Source organism: Cherax quadricarinatus, chromosome 2 (assembly GCF_038502225.1).
Source record: "Cherax quadricarinatus isolate ZL_2023a chromosome 2, ASM3850222v1, whole genome shotgun sequence".
NCBI classification, from domain to species: domain Eukaryota; kingdom Metazoa; phylum Arthropoda; class Malacostraca; order Decapoda; family Parastacidae; genus Cherax; species Cherax quadricarinatus.
In genome coordinates, this window is record NC_091293.1 from 58,010,303 (window position 1) to 58,025,869 (window position 15,567).

Here is a 15,567-nt window from a genome sequence, read left to right on the forward strand (position 1 = left end):
AAAGGACCCCAATGGAAATACGTAAGGCACTCTGACTTTTTTGGGTTATCCTGGGCACTTTACACATATGCTGCTATGTATGATAATCTATGTAACTATATTTGTGTATAGCTGAATAAACTTACTTTATATAAGTTAAAATTTAAATATTTCTTATTTATAAATTACATACATTGCTTAAATGTGATGGTGGCAAAAGCCTCCACCTCCAGCAACACGGCTTCTCTCAGTGGCGGCCCTGAAACCCAACAACAACTCTTACACCATTGTTGCAACCCCTGAATGGTTGCAATGATTATTATGTATATATATAATTATTATCTTTTCATTTAATTTTATATTGCTTATATTTGCGATAATAGCTAAATCGCAAATGTATTGCTTTATATTGTTATTTGACGTAGTTTCCTTTGTTAGGTAGGATGTAACATATTATGTGCTCAGTTCAAGTCTTGATTGTCTAACTACTGTAATTATCGCTGTTTGCTCGTTATATTGCCGGCTTCTTGCTGGGCGACTGCTGTCCACGGAGCTATCACGTGATCGAGGGGGGGGTGTCCTCACCTCGCCTGAAGTATTCAGTCTGCTCTAGACTCACTTGGTGGTTGGACAGATTGTCTGTCTCATTATTCTTGTTAGTTCTGTAGAACTCTGTTCACAGAACCTTGTATAGACTTAGTGATTTTCGACGTTGTACTGAGGTTGTGTGTCGCATAGACACTCTGAGCATCTCAGGTCCTGAGCTGTAGCTTCAGACCTACTAACTTGTACTGGTATCTGTGTATTGTCACAGTCTGGGATTTTCTTATGCTGAACTTAGATTCAGTAGTATGGGAGTTTTGTGACTTCTGTGGAGGATCTGCTGATGGTCCCTACTTAGTGTCGTTATATTATCTCCTTGTTCCTGATTCTGTGTCGCAGTTGCTTGTTGTATTGCTATTGGGCTTAGCATTCTTTTTATTGTTCAAGCAGACTGTTCTGGTTGCCAGTCGGTCAAGAAGTTAGTTTATTTGAGGACTTTGTCAGTCACTTGTTTAAGTCTAGTCGAGTCGTGAGACATAGCGAACTACTTAGAGCACTTACATGTATACACACAAACTTGACATATTTGTAATATCTTATTAAATGTTAATGTACCAGACGGTACTTAAGAATTATAAATGTGATATGTGCTTTCAGCACAATACTATTGTATACGAGAGAGATTAATATTATTTTGATTACTGTGATTAATTTAATTTAGTTTGATAATATACCTCTAGACTTAATAAATTTATTAAATTTTAATTTCTCTAGTTAGTAGCCTACCAGTTGTAATCCTGAAGCACTATTGAATCATACTGAATTCTAATGGATAATTGGACAAGGATACTGACTACTTGTTACGAAAACCCAGTAACAGGCTGGATGCTAGAAGGGCAGTCCTTTCTAGTATTCACTGGAGATCTCTAAGCTTTTAGAATTGCGTTTTTTGTAACACCATTTACTCCTCTCATACATTATGGCATATTTTATTCATTCTAGTGTATATATCATGTTTCTGTGTTATTAATATTGTTTATAATGTCACATTAGATGAATTGTGATAGATAAATAAGCCTTAGAGATATTAGCATCATATTGAAGCGTTTTTAATACTTGACGTGCTGTTGGAGTGTGAGCAAAGTAACATTTATGAAGGGATTCAGGGAAACCGGCAGGCCGGACTTGAGTCCTGGAGATGGGAAGTACAGTGCCTGCACTCTGAAGGAGGGGTGTTAATGTTGCAGTTTAAAAACTGTAGTGTAAAGCACCCTTCTGGCAAGACAGTGATGGAGTGAATGATGGTGAAAGTTTTTCTTTTTCGGGCCACCCTGCCTTGGTGGGAATCGGCCAGTGTGATAATAATAAAAAAAAAAATAAATTAAAGCGTAATAAACTTGCCTTCCTCTTGCCTCCTACGTGTCCCATACACCAACAAGTCAAGTCAATAAAGGTAAGTGTGATGTTAAATGTTCATTTATCCATTTTATTAGTGCTTTATTTTTATTTGTCATTGTTTTCTGCATGTATATTTATATTTAATCTTGAAAGTAAATATTTTATTTTTTATTATTTATCACACTGGCCGATTCCCACCAAGGCAGGGTGGCCCGAAAAAGAAGAACTTTCACCATCATTCACTCCATCACTGTCTTGCCAGAAGGGTGCTTTACACTACAGTTTTTAAACTGCAACATTAACACCCCTCCTTCAGAGTGCAGGCACTGTACTTCCCATCTCCAGGACTCAAGTCCGGCCTGCCGGTTTCCCTGAATCCCTTCATAAATGTTACTTTGCTCACACTCCAACAGCACGTCAAGTATTAAAAATCATTTGTCTCCATTCACTCCTATCAAACACGCTCACGCATGCCTCTGGAAGTCCAAGCCCCTCACACACAAAACCTCCTTTACCCCCTCCCTCCAACCTTTCCTAGACTGACCCCTACCCCGCCTTCCTTCCACTACAGACTGATACACTCTTGAAGTCACTCTGTTTCGCTCCATTCTCTCTACATGTCCGAACCACCTCAACAACCCTTCCTCAGCCCTCTGGACAACAGTTTTGGTAATCCCGCACCTTCTCCTAATTTCCAAACTATGAATTCTCTGCATTATATTCACACCACACATTGCCCTCAGACATGACATCTCCACTGCCTCCAGCCTTCTCCTCGCTGCAACATTCATCACCCATGCTTCACACCCATATAAGAGCGTTGGTAAAACTATACTCTCATACATTCCCCTCTTTGCCTCCAAGGACAAAGTTCTTTGTCTCCACAGACTCCTAAGTGCACCACTCACCGTTTTCCCCTCATCAATTCTATGAACTGAAACCTGGCTAAAGCCTGATAGTACAGATGTCTATGCCGTTCCTGGTTACACAGCCATACACAACTGTAGGCCAGACCAACAAGGGGGTGGCACAGCCATATACTACTCAGACCAACTAGAATGTATCACTAATACTTGCACAAGGGATGAACATGGGGAATATATAATAGCTAAATTCAAATCCAAATACCTACAAAAACCTCTCACATTGATAAACATCTACAGAGTTCCACAGTCAAACATTAGCCAATTTAGTCAAAATCTAGGAAGTATGATAACTGATGCACGCATGAACAAAGATCACTTACTACTCTCAGGTGACTTCAATATAAATCTCCTGCAAGACCAGGACCCACACGTTACTGAATTCACAAACACAATGAGTAACTGTATGTTACTACCAACAGTAACAAAACCTACAAGAGTTACAGAGACTAGTGTTTCCCTACTTGACCACATCTGGACCAACACCATATCCCCTTTAAAATCAGGCATAATTACAGATAATACCACAGACCACTACCCTACTTTCCTCATAACAACTCTTGGTAAACTACCCCAAGACACTACTAAAGTCACCTTCAGACTTCACAATGAGGCAGCCATTAATAACTTCGCAACAGCATTAGCAAACATTGATTGGCACACTGAGCTAGAAATCTATACAGATATTGACGAATGTATTAATAATTTTCTAAAAAAGACCCAATACCTCTATAACAAGCACTGCCCTAAAAAAACTAAACAGATGACAGCAAAGAGACTGAACAGTCCCTGGCTAACACCCAGCATTCTCAAATCCATAAATACAAAACACCAATATGAAAAACAGTACAGAATGGGTCACATAACCAGAGACCAAACAAAACGTTACTCGTCAATCCTAACCAGCCTGATAAGAAGGGCAAAAAAATTGTATTATGAGAACAGATTATCCAACTTACGAGGTGATATAAAAAAGACCTGGAAAACACTATCTGAAATTCTGGGAACAAAAAAGATATCACGAAATAGCGAAATAAAATTAGCAAAATCAGATGAACCCCAACTCCCACCAACAGAAACAGCAAACAGACTCAATGATTTCTTCTCCACTATAGGACAAAACCTTGCCCATAAAATCCCAAGCTCAGATACCCCACCAAATAACTACCTCACCGGCAACTACCCGAACACACTGTTCCTAGCTCCGACTAACCCATACGAAGTCTCCCTTATTATCAATGCACTAAAAAACAAGGCAGGAGATTTAAGTACCTTACCACCCTTTATATATAAAAAAGTGTCACAAGTGCTATCTCCAATCATTGCAACACTCTTTAACAAATCCATTGAATCCTCCACCTTCCCTACAGTACTCAAAATAGCAAGGGTCACCCCGATCCACAAAGGAGGAGACCAAACAGAGTTGAATAACTATAGGCCAATATCCAACTTACACCCTCTCTCAAAAATCTTTGAAAAACTAATTCATAAACGAATCTACTCCTACCTTATCTCCCAGAACATACTCAACCCCTGCCAATTTGGATTCAGGCCTAATAAAAATACTAATGATGCTATTATACACATGCTAGAACATATATACACTGCAATAGAGAAAAAAGAAGTCCCACTGGGGATCTTCATTGACTTACGTAAAGCTTTTGATTCAGTTGACCATGACTTGCTCCACGTAAAATTGTCACACTATGGTATAAGAGGGCACTCCCTCAATTACCTCAAGTCATACCTCAGCAACAGAAGCCAATATGTGTACGCAAATGGGGCAAACTCTTCTGCGCAACCAATTACAGTTGGTGTCCCACAGGGAAGTGTCCTTGGCCCTCTTCTCTTTCTCCTATACATAAATGACCTTCCAAATGCTTCGCAATTACTCAAACCCACACTATTTGCAGATGACACTACATACGTCTTCTCTCACCCGAGCCCAGTCACACTAGCCAATACTGTAAATACCGAATTACAGAAAATATCTACCTGGATGAGGACTAACAAACTTACACTAAACATTGACAAAACCTACTTCATTCAGTTTGGTAACAGAGCTACAGATGTCCCTCTTAACATAATGATAAACGGATCACCTATCACAAAGCTAACAGAGGGAAAATTCTTAGGAATCCACCTTGATAATAGACTCAAATTTCATACACATATACAACAAATTTCTAAGAAAATTTCCAAGACTGTAGGCATACTATCGAAGATACGGTACTATGTTCCACAGTCAGCCCTCCTGGCCCTATATCACTCTCTTATTTACCCCTATCTCACCTATGGAATTTGTGCATGGGGCTTAACAACAGTTAACCATCTCAGACCACTAATTACCCAACAAAAGGCTGCAGTTAGAATGATAACAAATTCTCACTACAGGCAGCACACTCCACCAATATTCAATACACTAAACCTACTCACCATACAAAACATCCATACTTATTACTGCACCTATTACATACATAGAACACTTAACTCTGATATTAACCCTCCCCTCAAACATCTCCTTGCCAACCTCAACAGAACACATGACCATAACACAAGGCACAGATCACTCTTTGATGTTCCTCGTGTTCATCTCACACTATGCAAAAACTCAATGCACATAAAAGGCCCTAAAATCTGGAATTCATTACCTGTAAATATAAAAGAAACACTACCTGTTTATAAATTCAAGTCTCTACTCAAAGATCACTTACTCACCCAAAACCAAATAAATACTGAATAACTGAACCTTATAAATTGTATATCTTAAATGTTTCTCACAATTATATCACATAAATGTTAAACCTAAAACCCAATCTAACTTTATTATTTTTTAAATACACTACCTAACAGAATCCTTCATATGACCTGTCTTTGTAATACTCACTTGTGCTTTATAGTAATCTGTTTACATTAATGTTTTATCACTGACTTCATCATTGCTTAATTAATCTTAAGTTAATTTTAAGCCAGCCCGTAATGCTATGCATAGTATAAGTGGCTTTGGCATACTGCTCTTATCTGTATTTTTTTGTACCTCTGTATGTGTGCACAAATTTATAATAAATAAATAAATAAATAAATTCACCTCATCTTTCATAGACCCATCCGCTGACACGTCCACTCCCAAATATCTGAATACATTCACCTCCTCCATACTCTCTCCCTCCAATCTGATATCCAATCTTTCATCACCTAATCTTTTTGTTATCCTCGTAACCTTACTCTTTCCTGTATTCACTTTTAATTTTCCTCTTTTGCACACCCTACCAAATTCATCCACCAATTTCTGCAACTTCTCTTCAGAATCTCCCAAGAGCACAGTGTCATCAGCAAAGAGCAACTGTGACAACTCCCACTTTGTGTGATTCTTTATCTTTTAACTCCACGCCTCTTGCCAAGACCCTCGCATTTACTTCTCTTACAACCCCATCTATAAATATATTAACCACGGTGACATAACACATCCTTGTCTAAGGCCTACTTTTACTGGGAAATAATTTCCCTCTTTCCTACATACTCTAACTTGAGCCTCACTATCCTCGTAAAAACTCTTCACTGCTTTCAGTAACCTACCTCCTACACCATACACCTGCAACATCTGCCACATTGCCCCCCTATCCACCCTGTCATACGCCTTTTCCAAATCCATAAATGCCACAAAGACCTCTTTAGCCTTATCTAAATACTGTTCACTTATATCTTTCACTGTAAACACCTGGTCCACACACCCCCTACCTTTCCTAAACCCTCCTTGTTCATCTGCTATCCTATTCTCCGTCTTACTCTTAATTCTTTCAATAATAACTCTACCATACACTTTACCAGGTATACTCAACAGACTTATCCCCCTATAATTTTTGCACTCTCTTTTATCCCCTTTGCCTTTATACAAAGGAACTATGCATGCTCTCTGCCAATCCCTTGGTACCTTACCCTCTTTCATAAATTTATTAAATAATTGCACCAACCACTCCAAAACTATATCCCCACCTGCTTTTAACATTTCTATCTTTATCCCATCAATCCCGGCTGCCTTACCCCCTTTCATTTTACCTACTGCCTCACGAACTTCCCCCACACTCACAACTGGCTCTTCCTCACTCCTACAAGATGTTATTCCTCCTTGCCCTATACACGAAATCACAGCTTCCCTATCTTCATCAACATTTAACAATTCCTCAAAATATTCCCTCCATCTTCCCAATACCTCTAACTCTCCATTTAATAACTCTCCTCTCCTATTTTTAACTGACAAATCCATTTGTTCTCTAGGCTTTCTTAACTTGTTAATCTCACTCCAAAACTTTTTCTTATTTTCAACAAAATTTGTTGATAACATCTCACCCACTCTCTCATTTGCTCTCTTTTTACATTGCTTCACCACTCTCTTAACCTCTCTCTTTTTCTCCATATACTCTTCCCTCCTTGCATCACTTCTACTTTGTAAAAACTTCTCATATGCTAACTTTTTCTCCCTTACTACTCTCTTTACATCATCATTCCACCAATCGCTCCTCTTCCCTCCCGCACCCACTTTCCTGTAACCACAAACTTCTGCTGAACACTCTAACACTACATTTTTAAACCTACCCCATACCTCTTCGACCCCATTGCCTATGCTCTCATTAGCCCATCTATCCTCCAATAGCTGTTTATATCTTACCCTAACTGCCTCCTCTTTTAGTTTATAAACCTTCACTTCTCTCTTCCCTGATGCTTCTATTCTCCTTGTATCCCATCTACCTTTTACTCTCAGTGTAGCTACAACTAGAAAGTGATCTGATATATCTGTGGCCCCTCAATAAACATGTACATCCTGAAGTTTACTCAACAGTCTTTTATCTACCAATACATAATCCAACAAACTACTGTCATTTCGCCCTACATCATATCTTGTATACTTATTTATCCTCTTTTTCTTAAAATATGTATTACCTATAACTAAACCCCTTTCTATACAAAGTTCAATCAAAGGGCTCCCATTATCATTTACACCTGGCACCCCAAACTTACCTACCACACCCTCTCTAAAAGTTTCTCCTACTTTAGCATTCAGGTCCCCTACCACAATTACTCTCTCACTTGGTTCAAAGGCTCCTATACATTCACTTAACATCTCCCAAAAATCTCTCTCTCTCCTCTGCATTCCTCTCTTCTCCAGGTGCATACACGCTTATTATGACCCACTTCTCGCATCCAACCTTTACTTTAATCCACATAATTCTTGCATTTACACATTCATATTCTCTTTTCTCCTTCCATAACTGATCATTCAACATTACTGCTACCCCTTCGTTTGCTCTAACTCTCTCAGATACTCCAGATTTAATCCCATTTATTTCCCCCCACCGAAACTCCCCTACCCCCTTCAGCTTTGTTTCGCTTAGGGCCAGGACATCGAACTTCTTTTCATTCATAACATCAGCAATCATCTGTTTCTTGTCATCCGCACTACATCCACGCACATTCAAGCATCCCAGTTTTATAAAGTTTTTCTTCTCTTTTTTAGTAAATGTCTACAGGAGAAGGGGTTACTAGCCCATTGCTCCCGGCATTTTAGTCGCCTCATATGACACACATGGCTTACGGAAAGTAAATATTTTTTGTTAATACTTTTGGCTGTCTGAAACGGATTTATTGGATTTCCATTACAGTGGACCCTTGCCTAATGATATTAATCCATTCCTGAGAGTTCATCGTTAGCCGAAATTATTGTTAGCCGAATTAATTTTCCCCATAAGAAATAATGAAAATCAAATTAATCCATTCCTGACACCCCAAAGTATGAAAAAAAATTTTTACCACATGAAATATACATTTTTATACACCCAAAAAGAAGAAGACATGCACAATTACTACTGTACTAAATAAAGAATACTTGACACTTACCTTTATTGAAGATCTGGTGATGATTGATGGGATGGGAGGAGGGGAGATGGTGGAAGTTGTTATTGTTTGTAAGGGAAATCCCCTTCTATGAGGACTTGAGGTAGCAAGTCCATTTCCGGGGTTACTTCCCTTCTTCATTTAAGGCCACTAGGACCAGCAAATCTGTCCATAGAGCTCTGTATCTCGTGTTCCTTTAAGATTTGCCAAAAATGGGTCACAACATTGTCATTGTGATAGTTACCAGCACGGCTTGCTATAGCTGTGTTAGGGTGATTTTCATCCATAAAGGTTTGCAGTTCAACCCATTTTGCACACATTAATCTCTTTTTTTCAATTCCATACTAATTCTTGCTGTTTTTACCACAGGGTTGGCACTAGAAGCTTTCTTGGGGTCCATGGTGACTTGTTTTGCAGTTACAAGCACTAAAAACACTGGAATAATGTGAAATGTACCGAATGTATGTGTAGATGCAACCGCACTGGCTGGCTTGTAAACACTGGCACCCACGGGGCAGTGTGGACAGGTCCCGGACGAATCACATTGAGCAAGTTTTTTATTGTTAGGCGGGGCAAAATTTTTATGCTCAAACACTTCGTTAGGTGGATTTAACGTTATGCGATGCATTTGTTAGGCGAGGGTCCACTGTATTTCTTATGGAGAAAATGAATTCGACTTAAGGCTAGCTCTCTGGAACAGATTAAAGGCATTAGTTGAGTGTCCACTGTATCTGACACTGACAATTGAAGAAGTGATGACCTAATTAGCAGTTATGAGACTATGATAAACATACAGTGGAACCCCGGATTTCGTCCTTAATCTGTTCCAGAAGGTCAGTCTGAATCCGAAACGGATGAAAACCAAAGCAGAAATAGTGTAAATACAATTAATCCGTTCTAGACATCCAAAAATATTAACAAAAAATACATTTTTTAAAGAATAGCTATAGGTTTACATACAGACAACAACGAGGAAGAAATATAAATGACTAATGAAATGGATAAATAAACATTTAACATCACACTTACCTTTATTGTAGACTCTTGTTGGGGTATGGATGGCTAGGAGGGGAGAGGGAGGAGGAGCAGAGGTTATTGTTTGGAAAGGGAATCCCCCTCCATAAGGACTTAAGGAATCAATGCCCTATCCGGGGTTACTTCCCTTCTTTGTCTTTTACTGGCACTGGACCCCTGTCACAATATAAATCTGTCCAGAGAGCTATGATTCTGGCATCTCTTTAAGATTTGCCTAAAATGGGACAAATTATTGTCACTGAACATGTTGCAGATATGGCTTGTATCAGGTTGGTCAGAGTGATATTTTTCCACAAAAGTTTGCACCTCATTCCACTTTGCGCAAATGTCCCTAATCACTGAAGAAGGTACCTTTTACCCTCTTTCTTCCTCCTCCTCTGAAGCAATTTCCTCAGCTGTCGTCTGTTGCTGTTCCAGATGAAGGTCTTGCAGCTCTTCTTTACCAAAGGGCTGGCACTAGGAACTTTCTTTGGGCCCTTGGTGACTTATTTCACAGTTGCACTCAATAAACAAGCACAAAAAACAATGGATTATTATGAAATGTTTTGGATGAATGCTCACTCAGTCAATGACAGAGCTAGACTGAGACACGTACGCATGAGTGGTGACATCCCGGGAGGGCGGACACAACTGATACAGACGATTTCTGGGATGAGGTACAAAATCTGGAGCAAAATTCCGCCGATAAAAGTGGTTGAAATCCGAATCATACGATGGCCAGTGCGGACGAAATTGGGAGTTCCACTGTAGTTGATGAGAAATGCCAGAATTTACATACTTAGTATTTTAACTAATTCTCAGTATAGTTTGCTAAGCTCGTAAGTTTTAAACTGTCCCACATGCATGCAAGTTTTTAGTATCAGAAGCTTTAATCCTAGTTTAATTTTGCCTGAAATGCTGTGTATCCTTTTAGCTTTTCAAGAAATTTTATTACTTTTATACTTTAGAAATCCAGTACAGCCTCTCCTCACTTAGTGACGTATTTTTTTACCAACGACTCGGACTTATGATGGGCTCTCTGACCAGTATGCATACCTGAATAATGTATATTAGAGCTGATTTTCTCTATTTTGGTTATTACAATATACAGTACACTACTGTATAAACATTTAAAAACAGACTAAAACTGTTATAAATGGTGCAAAGATGTCATTAAAACAACATCAAAGTTGGTTGACACAAACCCATTACCATTATAGTATGCTCCTTGCTTTACGACAAATTCGTTTACCGATGTGGTTTTAGGAACGGAACTCTGTCGTTAAGTGATTAATGACAGTATGTGCTGTGAATGGCATTTTCAGCATTTCCCCTTGTATTATAAACTTTTGAAGAATGGAATAGTTCTTTATGTAGAGGTTTTCATGAACTATAAAGTAATAGCTTTCAATATGCCTTTGATTTGGAGAAAGAAATTATTGGTGGAACTAGGCAAAAAGTTGTTTGAAGCTGGTATTATAAACATTTAAAATACCTACAATGTGTAAATTATTCCTACTTTTCCCTCTTGTGAATAGATTTTATTAGCAGTTCACAAAGGATAGTTAAATTGTAGGCCTCAGTGATTTGTAACTAAGATAAAATTTTTGTGGCAAGCATGCAGGCATTTTAAGTTCAGTAATATCCATTTGCTGAGTAATATAACATGGATTCTTTTGTGTGCAGGTGTGCTGGGATAAGATCTTTCGGATCGTTCTCAAGACATTTGCCATGGACTCGAACATTGAAGGTCATGGAACATCCTGCAAGACTGACTGTGGGGAGAATTCGAACCTTATCTTCAAACATTGAGTTCTCTGAGAGTGCTGAATCTGACACTAAATTTGTAGACAGCTCCAAGTACGAGCACCTCATTATCACCCGTCAGCATGGAGTTCGAACCATTACATTTAACAGACCGGACAAGAAAAATGCACTAAATGAGAAGGTAAATGTTGATATTTCTAGAAATAAGAGCTACCAAGTCTAGCTCATGTGAAAATACAACTTTGGTTTATTTGCTTACATAGTCCTGCGTGCATGCACACACACACACACACACACACACACACACACACACACACACACACACACACACACACACACACACACACACACACACACACACACACACACACAACAGAGCCCAAGGAAAGCCAAGAAGGGAAAATGACAGGCCACTGAGCCCAAGTACATTAGCCAGTGAAACTGATGAAAGGAAAGCTGCAGTGGAGGAAACCAAATTACATGAGGGGATACACAGGGATATGCAGTGGGAGAATGAAAGGGTGAGGTCAGTCTTTGTGTATGGGCTCCAGGAAGTCGAAGGGGAAACATATGAAGCAAGAAAACAAGGGGAAAAAAAAGCAATTGAAAGCATCATGAAAGCAATAGGAGAAGACGATATGACCCAGCTGGAAAATTTTCGGAGAATAGGGGGGTTTGTAAAAAAAAGAACCCGGCCAGTGAGAGTGACCTTCAAGGCAGAAGCGACTCGGACCAGGATACTGCAGGAGAAAGCACGATTAAGGGACATGACGGCATACAGGAGGGTGTATCTCGACCGCGACAGAACACAAGAAGAAAGGAAGAAACTGAGAGATGGTACAAAGGCGAAAGGAGGAAAGAGAGGGGATGGAGAAGACAGACAGGAGATCCCAGACCCAGGAAGAAGATCTAATACAGCCTCCCTCACAACTTTCTATAGAAGCCTCCCAACCAGGTCAACCCCAGTGCAACCAAACACTCTAAATCAAAACACCCATGCCACATCCAATGCCCCCACCCACTACATTACAAACTTCACCCCCACAGCAACAACCCATAGTTCCTTACCAGGTCTCCCACTTCCCCAACCCCAATATACTTCCCAGACCACAGTCTTAGAAAAGAAGTTGAAGGTGTGGTATACAAATGCAGATGGAATAACAAACAAGTATGAGGAGTGGCACGAAAGAATCAAAGAGACATCCCCAGACATAATAGCACTCACAGAAACAAAACTCACCAGAATAATAACAGATTCAATCTTTCCATCCGGATATCAAATCTTCAGGAAAGACAGAGGGAGGAGGAGTTGCACTGCTCATTAAAAACCAGTGGGGTTTTGAGAAAATGGAAGGAATGGATGGCATGGGCGAAAGGGACTACTTAGTAGGAACAATCCAGTCTGAGGGACATAAGGTGATAATTGCAGTAATGTACAACCCACCACAGAACTGCAGGAGGCCAAGAGAAGAATACGATGAGAGCAACAGAGCAATGATCAACACACTAGCCGAGGTGGCCAGGAGAGCACACATGGGGGGAGCAAAGTTACTAGTTATGGGTGATTTCAATCACAAGGAGATTGACTGGGAAAACCTGGAGCCCCATGGGGGTCCCGAAACATGGAGAGCCAAGATGATGGATGTGGTACTGGAGAACCTCATGCATCAACATGTTAGAGATACTACCAGAGAGAGAGGAGAGGATGAACCAGCAAGGTTGGACCTTGTATTCACCATGAGTAGTTCGGACATCGAGGGTATCATGTATGAAAGGCCCCTGGGAGCTAGTGATCATGTGGTTCTGTGCTTCGACTACATAGTTGAGCTCCAAGTGGAGAGAGTAGCAGGAATAGGCTGGGAAAAACCAAACTACAAAAGGGGGAACTACTCAGGCATGAGGAACTTCCTTCAAGACATTCAGTGGGAGAGGGAACTGACAGGAAAACCAGTACAAGAAATGATGGACTATGTAGCAACAAAATGCAAGGAGGCAGAGGAGAGGTTTGTTCCCAAGGGAAACAGAAATAATGGGAAGAACAGAACGAGTCCTTGGTTCACCCAAAGGTGTAGGGAGGCAAAAACTAGGTGTACTAGAGAATGGAAAAGGTACAGAAGACAGAGAACTCAGGAAAATAAAGAAATCAGCCGAAGAGCCAGAAACGAATATGCACAGATAAGAAGGGAGGCTCAGAGACAATATGAAAATGACATAGCATCAAAAGTAAAGACTGACCCGAAGCTGTTGTACAGCCACATCAGGAGGAAAACAACAGTCAAGGACCAGGTAATCAGACTGAGGAAGGGTGATGGGGAATTCACAAGAAACGACCGAGAGGTATGTCAGGAGCTCAACACAAGATTTAAAGAGGTATTTACAGTGGAAACCAGTAGGACTCCAAGAAATCAGAACAGGGGGGCACACCAGCAAGTGCTGGATGAGGTACATATAACCAAGGAGGAGGTGAAGAAGCTGCTATGCGAACTTGACACCTCAAAGGCGGTGGGACCAGACAACATCTCTCCATGGGTCCTTAACCCTTTCAGGGTCCAAGGCCCAAATCTGGAGTCACGCACCAGTGTCCAAGAATTTTCAAAAAAAAAATTTGTTATTTTTTCTTATGAAATCGTAGAGAATCGTTTTGTGAAGGTAATAAAACAAAAAGTAAGAAATTTGGTGGAAAATTGACGAAATTATGCTCTCGCGAATTTTGATGTGTCAGCGATATTTACGAATCGGCGATTTTGCCGACTTTGACTCCCATTTTATGCCAATTACATTATTCCAATCAACCAAATTCTTAGCTATTTCACTAGTATTACTTCTATTCTATCGATTGAGCACAAGAAATCGCCAAGTCAACTGTTTCAACTACAAAATAAAGTGGTCGGAAATTGTTAATTTGGCCAATTTAACACAAAGTTCAAAATATTCCAATTTCAAAATAGGGTCCAGAATGAACAATGTAGGCATTCCTGGCACTAAACTAACATTTCCTCTGTTCATTAGTTATGTTTTGAGGCTTTACAAATAAATTCTATTTTGATTTTTTATTCACATAATGAATTTTTATTCACACCAAAAAATAGAAGATTTACTGTTATGCAATACTGTAATAATTGTATAAATATCATCACCATATTTGTGAATGTATATTAGACCCACCAGCTGACGTGTATTAGACGTGTGAGGTCGTTTGTTTACTCTTGAATATCGGCAAAAATTTAACATTTCTGCTACTTTGAGCTCAGTTTCAAGCCATTTCCAGTGCTAAAACCAATCAAAATCATCTTTTTTTCTGTAATATGTCTTCCATTCTATCAAATGAGACCAAGAAATCGCAAATACAACTATAAAAAACATACGAAAAAACACTGCAAAGTTGCTGTTTTAATCGAAAAATCATGATTTCATTTTTTTTCTCTCATTATACACAGTGTGCTGCAGGATCTGTTTTATGTGGTGCACACATACCACATAGATGTATTCTCTCATATCTAGGCCCAAATGTACCACTCACAGTTTATCAGAGTGAGCTGAGCTCATGGCGTAGATCTACGGTTTGGACCCTGAACGTAAAGCTGTAGATCTACGGGACGGACCCTGAAAGGGTTAAAGAGGGAGCAGAGATATTGTGTGAGCCATTAACAAAGATCTTCAACACATCATTTGAAACTGGGCAACTCCCTGAGGTATGGAAAATGGCAAATGTAGTCCCAATTTTTAAAAAGGGAGACAGACATGAGGCACTAAACTACAGACCTGTATCACTAACGTGTATAGTATGCAAGGTCATGGAGAAGATCATCAGGAGGAGAGTGGTGGGGCACCTGGAAAGAAACAAGTGTATAATTGACAACCAGCACGGTTTCAGGGAAGGAAAATCCTGTGTCACAAACCTACTAGAGTTTTATGACAAGGTGACAGAAGTAAGACAAGAGAGAGAGGGGTGGATCGACTGCGTATTTTTGGACTGCAAGAAGGCTTTCGACACAGTTCCTCACAAGAGGTTACTGCAAAAGCTAGAGGACCAGGCACACATAACAGGAAAGGC

The 15,567-nt window shown here is 39.8% G+C and overlaps 1 protein-coding gene across 8 annotated transcripts in view; it reads left to right on the plus strand.

Moving 5' to 3' along the window:
* Nucleotides 1-15,567, plus strand: part of LOC128684094 (enoyl-CoA delta isomerase 2-like) — a 132,132-nt gene that overhangs the window by 15,639 nt on the left and 100,926 nt on the right. For all 8 annotated transcript variants that reach the window (XM_070088441.1, XM_070088449.1, XM_070088485.1 and 5 more), the window contains exon 2: nt 11,433-11,694. In XM_070088441.1, coding sequence (XP_069944542.1) covers nt 11,433-11,694 — 262 coding nt within the window. The remainder of the gene's footprint in view (nt 1-11,432; nt 11,695-15,567) is intronic.